Consider the following 22395-nt stretch of genomic DNA (forward strand, 5'->3'; position numbering starts at 1 on the left):
CTGTCCTATCACATCCTCCCCTCCCCTTATAACTTTTGAGCCTGTAAACTGCTTAGATTTCCTTCTGAACCTTGAAAAATCTTCCAGAGCTCTTTAGCACTATAGTAAGTTTAATAATCTTTAATGGGCTTCAAAAAGAATCTGATCAATTGCATATCAGCCATATCACGATGGAGGCGCATAAGATACAACTAAAATACAGACAAGGAATTGCAGCCTAAATCATCAGCAGAAATGGTTCTGGTTTAAAGTCAGAATACCTGGTCTGTGGAAAATGACAAAGAAGTTCCCAGAGTGTCTGGTCACAATGAAAGTCATCTTGTAATCTTGACCCATCTTCCAACTGCAACGCAATGCGCACCTATAAGTGCAGACAGAAAACAACACACCCATGAAGATCCACTACTCCCACTTCATACCAAGCCACTGGAATCAACTGCCCCCACAGATCAGATCCCTTGAAGGAAAGCAATAAAAACATACCTCTGCCCATGATCGATGGATCACAAAGAAATGTTTACATAGTTACATAGTAGATGACGGCAGATAAAAACCCAAATGGTCCATCCAGTCTGCCCAACCTGATTCAATTTAAATGTTTTCTTCTTAGCTATTTCTGGGCAACAATCCAAAGCTCTACCCGGTACTGTGCTTGGGTTCCAACTGCCGAAATCTCCGTTAAAACCTACTCCAGCCCATCTACACCCTCCCAGCCATTTAAGCCCTCCCCAGCCTAGTTAGGATAAAAACTTGCATTGAAAAATCTTATACTGTAACTATAGCAAATTGTAACTTGTTAACTGTATATTATGTATGTTAACCTTTAACCCGTTCTGAGCTCTTTGGGGAGAATGGGATAGAAAACGAATTAAGTAAGGAGAAATTAGGTCCTTACCTGCTAATTTTCTTTCTTTTAGTCCCTCCAGACTGGCACAGAAACAGATGGGTTTATGCTCCTCTGCCAGCAGGTGGAGACAGACATTGACTTTTGGTTACAGTATAAGTAGGCTGTGCAGCCCTTCTTGCACTCAGTCTTAATGAATAGCCAAGTAGAAACCCATTAGGCTGAAAACATTAACAGCTCAATTCCACATGTACATGGAGAAAACAAATAAAAACACTGTTGGATACTTAGAACAGGAATCTTTTCAAAAACAGTTTGCCAGCTAAACCAGCCTAACCAAATGCTGTTGCTATTTACAACCAACAATAGCAAAAACCCGCAGAAAAAAAAATGTAATTCTTCACAAAAAAAATACCGAACAGGGACTAAAAGAAAGAAAATTAACATGTAAGGACCTAATTTCTCCTTCTTTAGCATCCCTCCAGACCGGCACGGAAATGGATGAGATGTACCAAAGCAGTACCCATCATGGATGAGACCCCCGAAGGGCCGCCACAAGAACACACTCCCCTAGGAGAACAGTATAGGACACCATGTCCTGACGCACCTGAATGTCCCCACGTTAATGTCATAAGAACATAAGCAGTGCCTCCGCCGGGTCAGACCATAGGTCCATCCTGCCCAGCAGTCCGCTCCCGCGGCGGCCCGAACAGGTCACGGCCTGTCTGAGTCACCAGAAGGGGCCCCCTTGCCACCTTGGTTTCCCATTGAGTCCTATCTTCCCATCGAAGTCCTAACCCTCCGGTCTTGCACATACACGACCTGGTTGGATTTCTATACTTATTACCTAGTTAGCTTTCTATACCTGTGTTACATCCCAGCACCTCTCTCAGTATCCCATGATCCCCCTATCCCTCAGGATATCCACCAGAGGCACAAGAGAAGATTCAGCCTAAGAAGCTGCTTGACCCCGAGTAGAATGAGCCTTGAGAAATTCAGGAAGAGGCTTCTTTTGGAGAAGGTAAGCTGAAGCGATAGCCTTCTTGATCCAGCGCATAATGATAGCCTTGGAAGCACCGTCCCCTTACGAGGAGAAAAAGATAAGCTGACTTACGGAACTTCTTGGTCTGCTGCCTCTGTTCCAAAGAGCCCACCAGACTATCCAAGACCGGGAGGGATCATGGACTGATTGACATGAAACCACAAAACCACCTTCAGAAGAAAGGAGAGAACCGGCAGCAGCGCAACCTGCTCCCTAGAGAACACCAGGAAGGGAGACCTACACGAAAAGGCCTGCAGTTCTGAAACACGTCTCGCAGAAGTAATGGCCACCAATAAAACTGCCTTAAGAGTAAGGTCCTTCAATGTATAGTACAGGCACCGAGAGGCTCAAATAGAGGACAAATGAGTATGGAGAGAACTAAATTGAAATCCCAGGCAGGAACCGATGGCCGAACTGGAGGCCACAGCAATTTTGCAGCTCTCAAGAACCAAATCACATCTGAAGAGGTCAAATGTTGACCATGCAAGAGACCGCGAAAGGAAGACAAAGTAGCAATCTGCACCTGAAGGGAAGACCAGGCAAGGCCTCACTCCAGACCATCCTGTAGAAACTCCAGAATGCAAGGTAAAGCAGCTCAAAGAGGAACCACGCCATGCGCGGAACACCAGTTCTCAAAAAGATGCCAAACGTGGATTACAAATTATTCAGGTACTCAAGCATTATTCCCTAACTTCCAACAGGCTCCCACTCTATCTAAAGTACCTGGGGCAATGGGGATTAAGTAACTTGCCCAGGGTCACAAGGAGCAGTGCGGAATTCAAACCCACAACCTCAGGGTGCCAAGGCTGTAGCTCTAACCACTGCACCACACACCATGAGTAATTCTACCCACATTGCTATCCTCAAGATGAATTATGTGTTTTGGTTATATTTTTTAAAAACCTATCAACCTGGATCCTGTCATTTTTCCCTTTTACAAGATGAAAAGAATACTGTACTATAAAAAAAAATGGGTGGGGGACATTGAATGCTATGGGTTCTAATTTTGAAATATCCAATAGCCAGATCCATAGTTCCAAAACCCAGAGATATGATCCCAATAACCAGCCAACTGCGTCAAAGTCATAGCCTTGACAGTCAGTAAAAAATATGCTGTCTGCAAACCTACACAGCACAACTACATTTGTACACAAGCGTATGCCAAGTTGCTAAACAGCCAAAAATCTTCAGTTCCAGGTTAAGCATCCCTTGGGCCTCATTGCCAGCATTTTGAAAAGGCACTTGCACATTCACCCTGGGGTGGTGATAATCATTTTCAGCCTCAACAGGAACCAGGGAGCAGCAGAAGCATCACTGAGGACCTGAGATAAGGAAAGAGGAAGAATGTGTAGAGAGATAGGGAGGACTGTACAAAAAGGACTCCAAACAGCTCATAGCCCCAAAACAGTCTTCAGGAAAAACAGAAGGCAAATATATTTTGTCCCCAATAATAAGCTCCGGATAAATTTTAGTACCCATGTTTCTATTCCACCATTATTGACTATGATCATGTGATGGTCTGAGCAGTCAACACCCATCACACACCTCCTCCAGGCTCTGCTGGAACAAACACAACAGTTAATACATACATCACACATTCTGTTAAAATCCTTGACCAGGTCCCTCCAGGTCATCTCCTGGTCCTCCATGGACTCCATGGTCTTTCCAGCTCTTCTAGGTCTTCTCAACTCTTTACTGGCCCTCTGGGTCTTCAGGTAGCCTCCGGTGCCATTACTAGTCTTTCCATCGGATGCTTGCCAGACCTTTAACCAGTATTCTCCTCTTGGGCATCTCTGTCAGCTTCCAGTGCCATTACCGGTCTCTCCACTGGTCACCAATGGTCCTGCCAGTCCCTCCGCTAGTCACTCACCAGACCCCACCCCATCAGCCTTGGATTCCACTCTTCTGGTGGGACCACCACCAATCCCTACACGCCTCAGCCTCTTGGGTCCCCACGGGTATACTTCACTGGTCCCACCGCCGGTTGTCAAGCCCAAGCCCCACCCTTGACTCTAGGCACTACCAGTACCTTCTTCCAGGCCTTCTCACAGTCGCTCATTCATCTTCTCCTGAAAGCACACAATGAATTTTCCCAGTCTCTCAGTTGTCTTCTCTCATTCCCATACACTGAAGATTCCTTCCCAGCCAGTCTCTCTCTGAGGGCTCTTCCTGAAGACTTACTTCCTGTCCCTTAGTTGCTCTCTGTGAGAACAGCTCTGTCTGTCACACCACCACCGGGCCCTCTGCAGGTCATCAACCCTAGGATAGCCTCCTGTTCATCCACAATGTCTACCCGGCAGACCAATCTAACAGGCTTACCAAGGGTTAGATTAGAAACCAGCATTCCTTCCCAGAGTTTCTGGTTTTCTTAGCTTGCTGCTCCTGGAGCTGTTTTTTCAGCACCCTTTTACACTCGGGGTGAGTAGACAGCTCCCAGGTGCCTCTGCAACTCTTATGGAAAGTAGCTTCATTGTTCAGGCTCCCTCCGCTGGCCAATGACAGGTACTCCACCCCATCACATTGACAAAGAGGATTCATCCCAGCAACTATAGCTGCTTTAATGATGTTTAAATACTTAAAAGGTATTAATACAGAACCAAATCTTTTCCAGGAGAAGGGAAAATGGTAAAACTAGAGGTCATAAACTGACGTTGAAGGGTGGTAGACTTAGGAGTAATATTAGGAAATTCTTTTTCACAGAGAGGATGGTCGATACCTGGAATGCCCTCCCAATAATAACTTTATTTTGTATACCGCCATACCCAGAGAGTTCTAGGCGGTTCACAGCAATTAATAATGTTACAAAAGAAGATAACATTGGGAATTAACATTTTTTGGAATGAACATGTCATTTAAGTTGACAAGAATTAATATTTTTTGGGGTGTACAGGTCAATGAAGTTGACAGAATATCCAATGGAGTACAATAGGAATATACAAGAGTGTACAATAGGAGGGAAAAATACCGGTCAGCGAAGTTAGTTGGTTTGGAGGGTACATTAGGGGGGGAAGGTGGAGGTTCATGTGTATTGAAGGGAGTAGAAGGAGCGATTGGGAGTGTTAGGGATTCTGTCCATGGAATAAGTGAGTTTTGAGTTTTTTTCTGAAGTCCAGGTAAGTGGGGGCATCAAGTATAATTTGGGCAAGCCATGAGTTTAGTTTGGCCGCCTGGAAGGAGAAGGTTTTGTCGACGAATCGTTTAAGTCACCATTACCACGAATCGTTTAAGTCACAATCGTTTTGTCACCATTACCAAGAGGTAACGGTGACAAAATTCAAAAAAGTGTGCGACAAATAAAGAGGATCTCTAATCAGAAAATGAAGGGTATAAATTGAAGAAAGCCTGTAATGAAGAACCAAGGCCGGTACTGGGTAGACTTGAACGGTTTGTGCCCCTTTTATGACTATGTGGCTTAGGATGGCCTGGGAAAGGCTTTGACGGGAACGCCAGTAATTTGAGATGGTCTAGATAGGCTGAAGTGAGCTTCAACGGCAACTCCAGTAGTTGGAACCTAAGCACATTACTGGACAGACTTCTATGGTCTATGACCCAGAAATATCAATGAACAAGGACAATTAAACTTAATCATGAATCTATAATACATGTACCTATTAGGCATAATGGATGGAACATTCAGTTCTTTGTCTGTCATCATTTACTATGTCCTTAGCATAATATTTAATTCCATTTTTGTCTTTCTCCTTTCACTAATATACCTGAAAACATTTGTCTCCCTTTTTTTATATTTATACCCATTTGCTCTTCTGCTTGTGCTTTTGCCAGACATCTCTCTCTCTTGACTTCTTTCAGTTTCATCCGATATTCCTTTCTGTACTTCTCTTGAGGTTTTTTTTATATTTCACAAACGCCAATTCGTTTGCCTTTATTTTTTCTGCCACTAATTTGGAAAAACATAGTGGTTTCTTTTTCTCTTATTTTTATTTATTTTCTTCACATAAAGGTCAGTAGCTCTTTTTATTGAACCTTTCAACTTGGACCACTTGTTTTTCTACTTCCCTAATGTTTTCCCATCCAATCAACTCTTTCTTCAGGTACTCCCCCATGCTACTAAAGACTGCATGTTTGAAATCCAGGACTTTTGAGTTTGGTGTGGCCATCCTCCATTTTGGCTGCTATACTGAACCAAACCGTATGATGATCGCTATTTCCCAGGTGGGCCCCCACTCGGACATTAGACACACTTTCACCATTTGTGAGCACAAGATCCAGTATCGCTTTTTCCCTTGTGGGTTCCTGCACTGTGAAGTAATCAACTACAGCTTGCATTTTGGCCATGCTAGAAGTGCTTTAAGTATATTTTTATATTTATTTACAAAATTACGAAAACTACCTGAAAAATATTGTTCATTTTGAACTAAGGAGGGTTTTTGTCCATATATTCATCTTTAAGCACCTTCATGGACTTAACCTTGTTTTTATTACAAAAAAAAAATAAAAAAAAAAAAGGCCTTCATTTGTTTAGAATTGTTTTGGGACCTTGTGATGTTTTCCAGATACAGTAAAACCTTGGGACTTGGTATGCAAGTGTTTTTGCAAGACAAGCAAAACATTATTAAATTTTAACTTGATATACAAGCAAAGTCTTGCAATACAAGTACATACAGTATATGTGTCACATCATCACAACTGAGCCGATGGTTCTTCTCTGACGCTGTGGGAATGTAGTGACTGTTCTCTGGAGACAAGCAGGGGATATACAGGCACACTTGTAGATGAAGTCCACTGACGAAGCCTATATGCCGGTGCTCTCCCTAGATAAGTAAGCTTTACAGTTACTGGGCATAGGCGGGAGTCAGTACTAGCACCTCCTATTAGAATGCCAGTTTTTTTTCTAAGCGCTCCTGATAGATGCAGCTCTCCCCTGTTCTCTTCTCAATTTTTTCACAAAAAAAAGAAGACAAAGAAGAAATAATAATAACAGATAGGAATTAGTGGGTAAGTCTGACTAAGCGTTTAAAAAATAAAAAAAATAAAAAAATTGACTGAGGAGCTTTTTTTGTGGGACCCAACTCATTTTTAGCTGTCAAAACTTAGTCAGTTTAGTGCTTTTTTTTTTTTTTTAAACAGTAGGCACTAGGACCCCAAAGACTCTTTGCTGCCCTTTTCTTCAAGTCACGATGGACAGCGGCTCACAGCGTATTGGCGCTGGAACTTCTCTTCAAGCAAGTCAGCCACCAACACTGCCGCAAGTTCCCTCCCATCCAAGACTCTGTTTCGGCACTGCAAGGTGAGGGAAGCCAACGTTTGCCAATGCTGCTAGAATTTTAAAAACCGGCAATATCGGCAGAACCGAAAAAGCTTCCAACGCGGGACAGAAATCTAACACCTTCTCCTCCTCCGGAGTCTTCTTTGTCCCGGACTTCGTCTTAAACAGTGGCAGGGACTTCCATTTCAAAGCACTCAAAAGGCTCCAACGGGTTCTGCCTTAGCCTCACGGTCCTTTCCTGTGCTACAGACTGCTGCTTCAGAGACTTCAGGTACTCTAAAAAGTCTTCTAAAGTAATAAATGAAAACGAGAGTCTTCTGTTTTATTTAAACCAGCCCCATCCTTCACAGTCTCAGCTTGACAACTTGGAAATTGAAAGCTCAGTTCTAGGCAATTTCCCACTCATACAGCAAGTGAAAATGTTTCTTCTAGCTCAGCAAGACATGCTTCTACCAGGAAATCATGTAATTCTAAAAGGAAATGGTTTTCCATAGGGTCTTAGAATCACCATCACAACCCTCTCAATTGTCCAACGGAACACATTTTGTCGAATCTCCTACATTTGTCAGAATCTGGTCTTAAATCTAACTCAGTTCGATACCATTTGGCAGCGATCTCAGCTTTTCATATTCCTGTGGATGGTAAGCCTGTCACATCATCCCCTCATCTCCAGATTTCTCTGAGGTCTTCACAATCTCAAACATCTATTTGTGATCCACCTCCATCGTGGGACCTGAATTTCGTGTTGGATGTCTTAATGCACGACCTATTTGAACCTCTAGGATCTGCTTCACTTTCTTTTCTTACTCGGAAAACAGTTTTTCTCAAAGCTCTAACTTCTGCCAGAAGAGTCGGTGAACTACAAGCACTAGTTACATATTATCTTTATCTTCAATTTTTCCCTTACATAAGATTAGCCTTACTGAGTCAGACCAATGATTCATCAAGCCCAGTAGCCCGTTCTTACGGTGGCCAATCCAGGTGTAGCAATATTCCATGCTACCAATACAGGGCAAGCAGTAGCTTCTAAAATACAACTTAGAACTCATCCAAAATTTATTCCGCAGATTGCAACAGATTTTCACCTCAACCAAACTATAACTCTACCAATGTTTTTCCCTCCACCACATTCTTCTTCAGCGGAGCAACATCTCCATACATTAAACTGTAGACGAGCATTGCTTTTTTATGTTCAAATATATTTTATTGAGCTCAAGAAAAACAGCAAACAACAATACAAATCATACAGCAGAGATGCTCAAAAATTTTACAATAACAATTGAAAAACCCCAGCTCCCCCCCCAAACCATCCCCCCCAACTCCCCCCCCAACACCCAAAACCCCTTCCCCAGGGAGGCCCTCCATCAAAACACAACAAAGGTAAACAGGAAATAATCAAGGGGAACAGACATATCAGAAACTGCAGAAAAGACAAAGAGAAAGAGTCAACAATTAAGCAGACGGCTACGAGCCACAGGAGTCATAGTACAGTGGTGCCTCACACAACGAACTTAATCCGTTCCAGGAGCAAGTTTGTTATGTGAAACGTTCGTTGTGTGAAACGCGTTTTCCCATAAGAATACATGTAAAACAAAATAATTCGTTCTGCAGCCCTGTTTTCCCATAAGAATACATGTAAAACAAAATAATTCGTTCTGCAGCCCTACATTTCCCTCCCTCCACCTCACCTTATATGCAGAGTTTGCCAGCTTTCTTTTTCACCCAGCCGCACGCTTTCAAAAAGCTGTGCACGCGCAGCTGCTGAAGTTGATCAATGTTCTCCTCTCCTGCAACTTCCGGTTTCCGGTTGCGTCAGAGGAGAAGATTGAACAGAGCATGCGCGCATGTGCTGCTCTTTGAAAGTGTGTGGCTGGCCGAAAAAGAAAGCCGGAAAACTTGGCATCTAAGGTAAGGTGGAGGGAGATGATGGAACACTGCATTCAGACAGGAGGGTGCTGCTGTTCCCGGCTCACATTAGGAAGCGGCGAGAGTAGTTCCGCCCCCCCCCCGGGCCCCTCGGGCGACTTCGTTGTGTGAAACGAAGTTCGTTATAGGGAGCAAGACAAAAAGTTCGTTATGCGCAGCGTTCGCTGTACGAGGCGTCCGTTATGCGAGGCACCACTGTATTCCAAAACGGTTCCCAGACACATTGGAAGGTACGGCCTGGGAGAGAGGAAAAGTCCTGCACATCCCGTCACTCCCACATCAGGAGAGTAATCATCCGGCAACGCCAAATGGAGTAGTCAGGTGCTTCCCCCTCTAGCCATTTCAGTAATATACATTTCAGGGCCACAAGGACAGACCACTTAAGGAAAGCAGTAGCCCCCCTCGTACGAGGGCAATTATGAGGGATAGCCCCAAACAACAATAAGGGCGAGCGTCGAATTGAAATGTTCCAAATACATTCCACAAATGTAAAAACAGCATGCCAAAAAGCCTGAATGTGAGAACAAGTCCAAAACATATGACCCAGGCCCGCGTCAGGAGTCTGGCAGCGGAGACAGGTAACCGTCTCACGAAAGCCCGAAAGGTTCGCCCTCCTGGGAGAAATGTACAAGCGAAAAATCAACTTATAATGTTGCTCCCAGAAGGTAGTATATTTTCTAAAGGTAGGTAACCTACGGATTGCTTGGAGAAACACGTCAACAGGCAAATCAATAGCAAGGTCACGGGCCCAAGCATCCCGGTAGAGTGGTAGAATCAAACATGGGGGATTCATCCTTCAAATGACGATGATGGAATTTAAGGGGAACAGAAAGTTGGGAACCAATAGTGAAGGCCATGGAAAGCAACTCATGGCTAGAAGCCTGTAAAAATCTAGAGGGCAGAGAAGAAAGGTAATGATGAACTTGCATATAGGCAAAGTAATCAGTGGGCGGCAGACCAAATTCTTCGCTGAGTCTTGCAAAGGACTTAATTGTACCATCATCATCAACCAGGTGAAACACAAAATGAATGCCCCTTGTTTCCCACCGAACAAAACTCAACCCGTCAACCCCAGGTAGAAAGGAGGGATTAAAACGAATAGGCAAAAAAGGAGAGACTGAAGCAGAGAGAGAGTAAAATTTACAGACCCAGTGCCAAACCTTCCGTAAGGGACGATGGAGCACCTTCGAAGTAAGAGACTCAGACAAAGGGGAGGAAAGCGAATGAAAGTAAGCACTAAAATGAATAAGACGAAAACAATGGAGTTCCAAGTTAATAGGAGTGAAGCTAGAAGTCCCTCTGAAAAAATCATTAATATGGCACATTCCATAGCCAATGGTCAGATAACGAAGATTCAAAACACCCAGACCACCCTTGTACCATAGAGCTGCCGCCCGGCTGTAAGGGAGGCGAGGCCTCTTTCCGCGCCAAAGAAATCCTTGAACTAAACGTTCCAATCTGCGTGCATCCCGAGAAGTCAGGTAGAGAGGAAGGACCTGGAAGACATAGAGCCAACACGGAACAAGAAGCATATTATACAGATGTACACGGCCTAAAAGCGAAAAGGGTAGGGTTCCCCAGAGTTGCAACTTATTCTGAAAAGCTTGAAACAAAGGCTCCACATTCAGTCGATACAAAGTGGACAAATCTGAAGGAATGAGGACTCCTAAATATTTTAAGGAGGAATCAGCCCAACGAAGGGGGAACACCCCTTTCCAAGTGCGACGAAGATCGGGGGAGGAAGGTAAAGTAAAGGACTTATCTAAGTTAAGAGAAAGACCAGAGTAAAAACCAAACTCAGAAAGAAGATCTAACGCAGTAGGCAGGGACACTTCAGGTCTAGTGAGGATTAAAAACAAATCATCAGCAAAAGCAAGTGTCTTCAATTCAAGCCCCCCAACATGAAGACCCTGAACAGCAGCAAACCCCCTAAGAGTACAAAGCAACGACTCCAAAGCAATCAGAAAAAGCAAGGGGGAAAGGGGACAGCCTTGCCGAGTACCCCGAAAAATAGGAAAAGAATCAGTCCTGGTCCCATTAATCAAGAGAGAAGCCCTCGAGTTACTGTAAAGTGATCGAATCGCATCAAGATAAAAGCCACCCAAACCTATATGTTCCAGAGAGCGGAACAAAAAAGACCAGATGATACTGTCAAAAGCTTTAGACGCATCCAGACTGACAAACAAAGCCGGAATACTTTGAGAACTACAATGTGCGATAGCAAAGAGGACCTTACGGACATTACAGACCGATTGACGACCCCAGACAAATCCCACCTGGTCTTCATGAATAAGGTTGGGAAGATGAGGAGCTAAATGATCAGCCAACATACGAGAGAGAAGCTTAAGATCAGCATTGCTTTTTTATATCAGAGCAACAGCTTCCTCACGACAATATAACCAGCTTTTCATTTCCTACAATACAGATACCAAGGAAAACCAGTATCAAAAAGAACTCTTTCTTCTTGGATAGCACAGTGCATAAATTTTTGCTATGTAAAGGCAGATGCGCAAACACATGGGACAATTTGAGCTCATAAAGTTAGGGTTACAACTACTTGCATAGCAAGTTTAAGACCTATTCCTATTCAAGACATTTGCAAAACAGCAACGTAGTCCTCTGTACACACTTTTACAAAACATTATTGTTTGGACCAATTTTCACAGGACGCTCGATTTGGTCAATCAATTTTAAGAAACCTTTTTGCAGTGTAAATGATTCTCCACCATCCAGATACTTTTTTAAAACTTGGGACTCACCTACAAGTGTGCCTGCATATCCCCTGCTTGTCTCCAGAGAAAGCAAAGTTGCTCACCTGTAACAGGTATTCTCTGTAGTTAGCAGGGGAATGCAGCCACACTTGCCCGCCCACCATCCCCTCTTTTCAATCCTTATTTATTGCTAGGGACAAAACTGGCATTCCAAGGGGAGGGGCAATGGGAGTACTGACTCCTGCAAATGCCCATAAGCGTAAAGCTTACTTGGATAGGGGAGAGCACCGGCAAATAGGCTTCGTCAGTGGACTTCACCTACAAGTGTGGCTGCATTCCCCCGTGTCTACAGAGAACACCTGTTACAGGTGAGCAACTTTGCTTTCTAAACAAGCAAGGTCTTGCAATACAAGTACATATAGTATTTTGTATTAAAGTTTTGGGGCTGGTGGCCAAGATGGTGGCACATTAACTGGTGGTGTTAAGATCACTCCCGACATTTACTGAATTACCTCTCTCAAGAATGCCGCATACTCAAAAGAAAGGGAAGTGTGAGGGCGCCTACCTCAACGCCCTTGCTTACCCCAACTCAGCGAACGATGGAGCATAGTTTGCCTATGACCGGGCGAATTGAGCCCCACTGCAAGAGAGAGTGGAGAAAGCTCGATCTCATTGGGGCATGAGATCTTGCTCTCACCCGCAACTATTGTCCTGCCTCCCTGTCCTGCTGATGCTGCTGTCCTGGAAGTGGAAGGCTCCGGTGCCGAAGTTGCCTGGATGTTTTCACTGAGGCAGGTTCCTCTGCAGATGAGCTTCTGCCATTACGAGTCAGCTCAGGAGAGTTTGACGGCTATTCTGAAGACACTCCAGAAATTGGATTTATCGGCTATGAAGACAAACGAAGAGGTAAAAGCCCTTGCAGCAAAACTGGATACCATGACTAAAGTTTTTGAACAAACAAACAAACTTGGAAACTAAAAACTCAATTACAAAAATGCAGGAGGTGCAATCTCTTCAGGCTCATAGAGCTGTTGCGATAGATAGTGCCTTATTGCATCGAAGAATTAAAAATATTGAGAATTTCAATCGTCGTTTAAATATTAGTTTTGAACTTTCCTAAATCTTTTGGAAATTTCCCGTATGACATGTTTACAATGTATTTACTAGAAGTTTTGAAATATTCCTCAGAATTTATTCCTCCATTGAACAAAATATATTATCTTCCATCCTCTAAAAAGAAATCCCAGGAGACTATGGAAGATAATGTTCAATCCTCACAGATTGACTTTAAAAATCTCAGCCATTCTTGAGGAGTCCATCTCAGATTCAGCAAAAAGAACATTATTGATATCTTTTGTTTTTCAACAAGACTTGGACTCATTTATGAAACAATACTTTAAACTTTAAAAAAAACTTTATTCTATGTTAAAATAATATGGGCATACTTAGATGTTTCTAAGATAACACAGGTAAGAAGGACACAGTTCTTGTCTTTGAGACAAGAAGTAATATCTTTGGGGGCCTCTTTCCTATTAGTTTACCCCTGTAAGTGTGTCAAAGTATGCACAAATTAAATACGTCTTTTCTCCCTGACCAATTAAAGTCATTCCTGGAGTTGAACGAGATAGCCTGAAGTAGACACAGTGTTTAAATTGAGATAGCAAACTTGCGTTATTGCCTTTCCTTTTAATATTTTCTTAGTTTGACAAAATGTTCTGGGCTACTCCCTCCACCTTTCAATTCTACAGTACTTTGGAACTATTAAGTTGTCTACGTCAAAAGTTTTATTTCCCGTATTTCTGTACCGAAAAGTTTGTTTTCTTGTAATGTTTTATAAAAATTATAAATCATCTGAGTTTCCATTATTTCTTATGGGAACATTCGCTTTGATATACAAGTTTTGGATTACAAATATATTTTCAGAACAAATTATGCTCGCAAACCAAGGTTTTACTGTATTTGAGTTATTATAAAGATGTTTAGGGCTCTTTTTACTAAGCTGTAATAGCTGTTTTAGCGCACACAGAATTGCCCCATGCGCTAAACTCGTGCTATGGGGCTAGAACTAACACCAGCTCAATGCTGGCGTAAGCGTCTAGTTATTGCAGCTTAGTAAAAGGAACCCTTAGTCTCTATTCATTTCTTTTCCCAAAGCCCTACTAGACAAGTGCAAATGTGTGGGTTTCTGCCACTCTGCCAGCAGATGGAGTCAAAGCATCACAATTTATTTTTCTTTTGCAGGTCACTTGTTTTAAGCCAGTGATCTCAAACTCAAATCCTTTGCAGGGTCCCATTTTGGATTTGTAGGTACTCTTTCTAGTTTATAAATCTTTCCTTTTGGCTATGTCTTAATAATAATATTGTAATTTATAGCTAAAGAGATATGATCAAGAAACTGTTTTATTTGACTTTTGTGATTATGATAAACATACCGAGGGCCTCAAAATAGTACCTGGCAGGCCGCGAGTTTGAGATCACTATTTTAAGCTCTTGGAAATTTGCTATACTACTTCATTTGTGCAGATAAGTCAAAGGCAGTAAATAATTCATAACTAAAAATACAAATTAAAAAGATAGGAAAGGAACCAAGTGGAGTGGAATGAGTAGATGTGAACTACTTGTTTACTCTTTCCTAAAATACTAGGATTAAAGGTTGCAGGTGAACTGTGGTCCAGGAGCGTTGGGGACTTCTGCCTCAGGATGGCTTGTCTTACCTTCAGGTTCGCCATTATTGGAGCACAAGGGGAGAGTGCTAAGAATATACAGGGGGGGGGGGGGAGTAGGACCTTAGACTTGGTGTTTGCTAGGACTGCAACTTCCCTGAATTCCCTATCACATTGGTACAAACTTCTTAAACAGAGTCCTAATCTCCCCACCCTATCTAAGATACAGGAATATTGGCATACAGAATTAGGCCAGGATCTCTCAGAGACCCAGTTTGAGGACTTACTTCCCATTCTTTATGACTCTGTGAAATCTGCAGATCTTCAGGAAACTCAATTTAAACTTTTACACCACTATTATATCACCAGAGAAAGGGGAGCCCAAATGGGTCTGAGGGACGAAGACACCTGTCTCAAATGTAAACGTCAGCCTGGTACCTATGTGCATTCCTTTTTCGAATGTTCTACTCTTCATGCTCGGCAGGGGGGCTTGCAGCAGTTAGACGTTCTGGATTGAGAGGTGTAATGGACCTATGGAGCCCTGAAAAACATTGCCTTACACAACTCCTGGGTCGCTGCCAGACCTGCTAGAACTCCCTCCTCTTGGCTTTAAGAAAGGAAACTAATTCTAATCACTTCAAGTCCAACCTGAAAACCTCTATCGAAGAAAGCATATGAGATTTAGACAAATGGCTTATCTCAGCCAGCCCCTTTTCCCTAATGGTTTTATTTTATTTTAAGTGTTGTAACCCTACCCATTTCTCTCTTGTACCACATCTAGCCAATAGAAACTTTTAGTATGTAAGTCACGACCCCTGTTTTTAATGATTTCTTTTTTTTGTATGATGTAAACCGCTTTGGAAATTAAAGCGGTATATCAAGCCTCAAACTTGAAACTTGATATAAGGATCATGACTATTCAAATAAGCTCTCCACATCAAATTAACAAATTCAGGAGAAAAGGCTTTACTAGGCATGACCTAGTCCCCTTTAGGTAACTCAACCTTACGTCTCTTGGGCTCTGCGGCTTCCAAACTCTTATGCTTACATACGCCGCTGTTCTGGGGCTCTGGAAGGGATTTTCTCTCTGTAGACGGAAACTCTAGAATAGTGGTCTCAAACTCAAACCCTTTGTAGGGCTACAGTTTGGATTTGTAGGTACTTGGAAGGCTGCAGAAAAAAATAGTTAATGTCTTATTAAAGAAATGACAACTTTGCATGAGGTAAAACTTGTTAGTTTTTAAATCTTTCCTTAATTGCTTCTGATAATTTCAGCTGTACATAGCTGAAAGCAGTGCAACATACAGAAGATGAAGTTTAGATAGTTTTTCACTTTCTGCATGTTGCACTGCTTTCAGCTATGTATAGCTGAAATTATAAAAAGCAATTAAGGAAAGATTTATAAACTATAGACTTTTACCTCAAGCAAAACTGTTATTTAGATTCAAAAGTATCAACTGCAAGACACGAGATTTTGGTGCAGTCCTCTAGGCTTTTTTTGTAGAGGGGAGAATCAATATCCAACTTGCACCTGGAAAACTTGTGCCTTAAGTGTCCAGTGGTCACATGCGCAGCTGCCTTCAGCTCTCACCTCCTTCAGCACCGGACACAACCACCATCTTACATCAAGCAGTCACCACCGGGAGAGGTGCCAAATTTAACGAGTTCACAAGATTACGTTCACACGCACAAGCTACACTGCCTCCAATGGTTAACTTACATCCTGGAACGTTGCCCGCCTCACTGCCGAAACCTCACGCAAGCGCTTTCCTGCGTCTGTATGCGATTGTCCTCTTCACCTCACAATCGCGTACAGACGCAGGAAAGCGCTTGCGTGAGGTTTCAGTAGTGAGGCGGGCAACATTCCAGAACAATGGTAACATACTGAGGGCCTCAAAATAGTACCTGGTGGGCCGCAAGTTTGAGACCACTGCCCTAGCGGTTCCTCGGTCCTAGAGACCAAAGGGGAGGCTAAATCCAATGCTCTCACCTCTGCACAGCACATGGCGCAAGGGCACTCTTCCGGAATCCATCCAGTGCAAAGAAGTCTGAGCACTCCTTCCCTGCCAGTTTGGTTTTTTTTTAGGCAAAACAAGATGATTTGAAGGATCTGAAGAATTTTGTAACAACATTGGGAAATCCAAGATGGCTGTTAAGGTAGCTTTTTGGTACCCAAAAACAGCTCAAAACGCCTTAACCAAAAGTAAAAAAAAACCTCAGAAACCATGTTTTTAGAGGTGGGGGACCCTAGAGGATGTAGTATAAACCTTCAAAAATAAGTTTTTCAGACTCCCCTCCCCCCACTCCCAATTTTTCCCATATGCTATTATAGCCTTACTCACTATGAAATGTGCTCTGAAGGTGCTGTAGCCTGCCTCAGCTCTAAGAAGTAGCTGGATATGGGAGAAGAATCCCTGACTCAAATTGATCTTTGGGCTGCCAGTCAAACCAAAGTCAGACTAATCTTCAACACCCGTGGAACCGCACAAGTGAAGGGGAGGCAAAAACGCAGCCGGCACCCTGAAGATGCTTAACAGCCTGCACTCAAGCCCCTGTGAATCAGTAGGTGAATTAAGCTACTAGGGAAAATGGATCCCAAGCTCCACAAAGGTTTCTGCAGGCTGGCCAAATAGGTCTCCAATGAATTAACCTGCCAAGTCAAAACCCAAGTCAGCTTTCCCCTGCACTGGGGAGCTCCGGTTCACTGGAAGCACCAAAAAATACAATAATAAAGAAAAATACAGAGTAGATCAGAAAGATTGCTTGTGTGCACAAGGAAAAACTGAGGAGGCAGCAGAGTCCTCTTGTGGAGAAATTGAATTGTTTCCTTCTGCACTGTTCACGAACGTGGGGAGAATACCCTACTATCTAGAATGGCACACCTATTACACTAGGAAATACCACTAGTGGCTGCTTTTTTGTGGACAAGAAAGCTGCAGTTCACTTTTGTCCTTCAAATGATCAACTGTTTAAATTTACTGTTACATCATTTCAATTCCTATCCAGAGGATTAATTTGATTGGGGAGGAAGAGAATACCTCACACACTTGCCCAGTTGATGTGTTGGTTGGTGCCAGCGATGTAGCTATTTCTCCCTCTTTTATAAGGATTATAAAGGAGCAGAGATGCACAAAACATTTGTAGTCAAAATTAGTAACCATCAATCTCAAATTATGGACACCCATCCTCCCCACCCATCAAGACTGCAGGAAAGGAGAGGCTAGATGTTCAACCATGCTGCCACAACCCCTACAGTGACTTATATAAACACACAAACCAAAAAGGTTCCCCACTGACCACACTATTTATGGTTGGCCCTCCCTCCAATCACCCTTGCCCCTGGTTAGTTTGGCAACAGAAACAAAGTTTTCTTTTTCTCAAAATCTCCACAATACATGAAGCAAAGGTAACAGGAAGAAAAAAATGGGGGGGGGGGGAGGCAAGGATGACATACTGAGTCCTCTGTCCCACCCCTCCGAAAGGGGGCAGCTATCATCTCCAATTTGGCATTGTTTGGCAGGTTGGCAAACCTCCACTGCAGAGAGAGATCCAATACTGTTCTTTGAAACCTGTACAAAAACACAAGCAAAAAAAATAAAATAAGAACAGAAGCAGAGACTATGGAAAAAGCCAGTACAGAAATTCAGAGAGTATAAGGGAAGAAAATACAGCAGCTTTTACAAACCACATTCTGTGTCCTTCAATCCTAGCTTGCAATGTGTTTCCCATCTGCACTACTAATGAGATATTCCAGAGGTCACTTGTAGAAGCTTAACTGCTGTTAGAATATTGTTCCTCAAGTCAGACTTAATTCTCCCTATCTTCTACCAAGCATTGCGATAATCTGAACAGTTACCAAGTTTATTATAAAATTTGATTTATCGCCTATTCAAAATTCTAAGTGATGTACAATTAAAAGTTAGAGTTGAGGGAAACAGACATAACTAACAAAAACTCATACTACTAAACATATTAAAATTCAATAAATAAATACAAGGTCAAACATAAGGAGAGTTAGAGAAGAAATACAATTTAGTTAAAAAAGAAACAATTAAGGTAAAAAACACATTGGGAAAGGGGAAAGACAACTGTGGAGGAATTTTGTTAATGGATCAGATCAAACCCAGAAAATTTTCTTAGACTGTCTAAACAAAGTATTCTCTACTGCAGTGTTATACATTCAAAATCTAAGGTTGCCGTTATAAAATGCCTCCGTTTTCGCATACTGACTTTCCACCCTTAAAAGGATCTTTTCCAAACCCAACTCTTGAGACTACCAAAACCAAAGAAAGCCTCATCCTACAAATCTAATATGTCTGAAACAGGATCTAAGCAAGATTAATTCAGAGTTCTACAGCAGATAACATTTGCCAACACCTATTCTCTACTCAACTTTGACATTTTTTATCAAAGAAAATCAGAATACACATGACATTGTTCCTGTATCTCTGCTTCTTCATAGAACCTAATTTGTCAAAAACTGATGAAAATCCTCTTATCTACTTGGCAAACTTAAGCAGATCGATCACTCTCTTTTTGTCCCCCTCTGGATATAGAATTACATGTGAATGCTGCCTTTTCAAAACTCAGCACAGACAGCTTAATGATTACTCCATGTATTAACACTCTCTGTTGCTCATCACTGAACAAATTCAAACCCAGTCCCTGGTTGATCAAGAGTTACTGTAAAAATTGTTTTGTCTCCCTTCCTACCTCACTCTTCCTCTCTCTATCATCCCCCCCCACACACACACACCTGTTCCTCCCTTCAGTCTGGGTCATGTTTATGTTTTATTAACATTTGATATACCGCTTAAGCATATTACAGATCTAAGCGGTTCACCATAAAATACAGGTACTTAGAACTTCCCTATCTGTCCCAAAAGCTCACAATCTACCTGAGTAAACAATTATTCAAATAGAAAAGATAACAAAATTCCAAGAATTGTGAGGGAAAAGTACAATTCAAATAATAATAAAAAAAAAAAGAAATAAAAAGAATAAAACTAAAAATATACAATAACTTTCTCTCTCCCCATTAATGGGTCCAACATCCATCTCCCCTCCCCTGCTGGACCTCCCCCCCCCGGTCTACCCTTCTTCCGCACTAATCTGGCCTCCTGGACCCCACTCACTTACCGAAGCAGTAGAAGCAGCCGCCAGACAGCAGAGGCAGCTCTGTAAGGAAGTTACACTTCAGAGGAAAGGCCCTGAGCTGCCTGTTTTCAGCGCTGCCTCTACTGACCGGCTGCTGCTGCTGATTTGAGTAAGGGAGGGAGGGAGTTGGGGTTCGCAGTTCAGAACCGCTGCCGTTTCGTGGCTGGGGGGATTCATAGCTCAGGACCGCTGCCACTGCTTCAGGGTTGGAGGAAGGGGGGAGAGGTTCATGGCTTCGGGGGCTGGAGGACAATTTTATTTTAATTTTTTTTACCAGTTGAGTGAATGCCATTTGCTTGAGTACTGGTTAATTGGGAATCTACTGTAGATGAACTTTCTATGCAGGACAGCATCAAAAGCATTGATAACATCCAGGTACCTCGTTCACTTGCTCCCCTCTACCCACACTTCTCACTTAAGATTTGGTGTGGATATTCCCCCTAAAGGCTCTGTAAAAATCCTTTGTTATCAAACTCACCAAACATACTTTCTTTTTGTATTACAATCTTCAACAATGTTAGCATGAGAAACACAGAAAAATGAGGCAGGAAATGCAAAGATACTTGCCTGTAGCAGGCACATATTCTCACATGAATGATGTCATCCATAGAACCTGATAGAGACATTACCAACTGCACTGTTACTTTAAATCTTTAGACAGTACCTTCCTGCCCGACATCAGCTTGCAGGACCATCACTTCAATAACAAAGCTAAGAAGCCAATTAGGGGAGGTGGGTTGGTTCCAGGAGAACACCTGCTACAGGTAAGTAGAATCTTTGCTTTCTCCAAGGACAAGCAGGCATAATATTGTCACCTGTGGGACTCCCAAGCTGCCAGGATCATGACTCTTGACAAGAATAATGGATAGGTAAACATAAGCAATGCTCCTCTAAGGACTGGCCAGATGCGCGCATATTTTTTCTTATGTGAGTGACGAATTCTAAAAACCATTCTAAATTTCCAGATTTGAAATGTTTTTCTGTGCAACCATGTAAAATCTGTGAGCAATGCTCCTAAAATGTATGAGTGATTGCTCATGTGCTCAGCTTAGAGGGACTATAGAATACAAGCCTGGCGAAATCCAAGAGGATTGCAGGGAAAGCTGGCGCTTAAAGTAAAAAGATTCTGCAGGAACTGCTTGTCTAAACCTGTAATCAGATATGAATTGAGATATCCTCAATAGATAGAGAACAAAATTGAGCTAGCTCGAACTTTGTGGGCTGTTACACAGCCTTGTAGCGTCAGCCCAGCCTGAGCATATGTGAAGGAGATACAGTCCACTAGACAAATGGAGAAAATTTTCTTGGTAACAGGAACTTCGATTCTGTTAGTCAAAAACCAGAAGGAGTTGGGAGGATCCTCTATGAGGTTTAAGTCCGGTCCAATTATTAGGAAGAGTATGTCTGCAATGAAGAATTTAGTGCTCTGGGCTGCGGTAGAAACCTCTACTGCAACTTAGGGGTCCTTAAACTAAGGTGCGGTATGGGTCCATTATATCCTACGGATGCGTTAGTGCATGTTTGCATTTAGCATGCGCTGTAACGGCTACCGCACCTTAGTAAAAGGACTACTTAGTAATGGGGTGGGGAAAAATTACCTATTTTACCCCAAGCTACTAAGTAGTAGATTTAAAAACAAACTGAAGAAAATATTTCTTCATTCGACATGCAATTAAACTCTGGAATTTGTTGCGGGGAATGTGGTAAAAGCAGTTAGCTAAAGATTTAGATCATTTCCTAAAACAAAAGTCTATTTAGTTGGTTTGGGGAAATCCACTGCTTATTCCTAGGATAAGCAGCATAAAATCTGTTTTACTCCTTGGGATCTTGTCAAACTTGTGACCTGGGTTGGCTCTGCTGGAAAGAGGATACTGGGCTTTATGGACCTTTGGTCTGTCCCAGTATTGCAACTCTGGGTAATTTCCCAGCAGTTAGCACCTCTTCAGGACTGAGTGCAACTGACCCCCCTCCCCTTCCCCCTGTATCAGTTGCCTTGTCCTAGGTCTCTGTTGGGCTCTTCTGGCCAGCCTTCCTGCCTTCTCCCCCCTGCAGCAGTTGCCTTATCTTGAATTTGCAGGACCTAAGGCAGCCTGGTTTTACCAGTCACACAAATCTGATTAATTTCCTTGATGGGTGACCAGACAGTTGAAAACAAGGAGAGAGCTAGATATGGCTTTTGACACAGTTCCATATACACAACTCAACATTAAGCTGGAAGACTTTGGTATGGCCTCCGCTAGCCTCATTACGGAACAAAAAGTAGTGGTTACAAGGAGATGAGAACTAGCTCAATATCAATCCTTTCAGCGCACCACTTGCACACACCTTTGGAAGGGTTGCCTCTTTGTAGACAATACCAAAATCTACTACTATTTATTCATTCAATTTTCTATACTGTTCTCCCAAGGGAGCTCAGAACAGTTTATATGAATTTATTCAGGTACTCAAGCATTTTTCCCTGCCTGTCCCAGTGGGCTCACAATTTATCTAATGTCCTGGGGAAAGAGGACATTAAGTGACTTGCTCAGGGTCACAAGGAGCAGCGTGGGTTTGAACCCACAACCTCAGGGTGCCGAGACTGTAGCTTTAACTACTGTGTCGCACTCTCAAACCTATTTTAAGGAACAAAAAAAAAAGTCTGTCTCTCCTCTCCATTTCAGAATTCTTGCCACCAGGAGCTTATCAAATTCCATTCAACCACCTGGCCATTTTACCCATCAGGTTTTACTTTCTAGATTCTCATCATGTCTCTCCTCATTCCTTATGCTCCACAACAAACATCACTCTTCAACAATTACAAATAAATTGTAACCAATTTACCTTTA

General features: G+C 42.6%; 1 protein-coding gene across 4 annotated transcripts in view; it reads right to left on the reverse strand.

Moving 5' to 3' along the window:
- ASPSCR1 (ASPSCR1 tether for SLC2A4, UBX domain containing) overlaps window positions 1-22395 on the reverse strand; it is a 170234-nt gene that overhangs the window by 140202 nt on the left and 7637 nt on the right. For all 4 annotated transcript variants that reach the window (XR_004540796.1, XR_004540797.1, XM_033960227.1 and 1 more), the window contains exons 3-4: window positions 17868-17982; window positions 261-361 (exon numbers count right to left, since the gene is read on the reverse strand). Coding sequence is in view for 2 of the 4 variants with exons in the window: in XM_033960227.1 (XP_033816118.1) it covers window positions 261-361; window positions 17868-17982 (216 nt within the window). In the remaining 2 variants the exon portion in view is untranslated. The remainder of the gene's footprint in view (window positions 1-260; window positions 362-17867; window positions 17983-22395) is intronic.

The sequence above is a fragment of the Geotrypetes seraphini genome, chromosome 10 (genome assembly GCF_902459505.1).
Source record: "Geotrypetes seraphini chromosome 10, aGeoSer1.1, whole genome shotgun sequence".
In the NCBI taxonomy this organism is placed as follows: domain Eukaryota; kingdom Metazoa; phylum Chordata; class Amphibia; order Gymnophiona; family Dermophiidae; genus Geotrypetes; species Geotrypetes seraphini.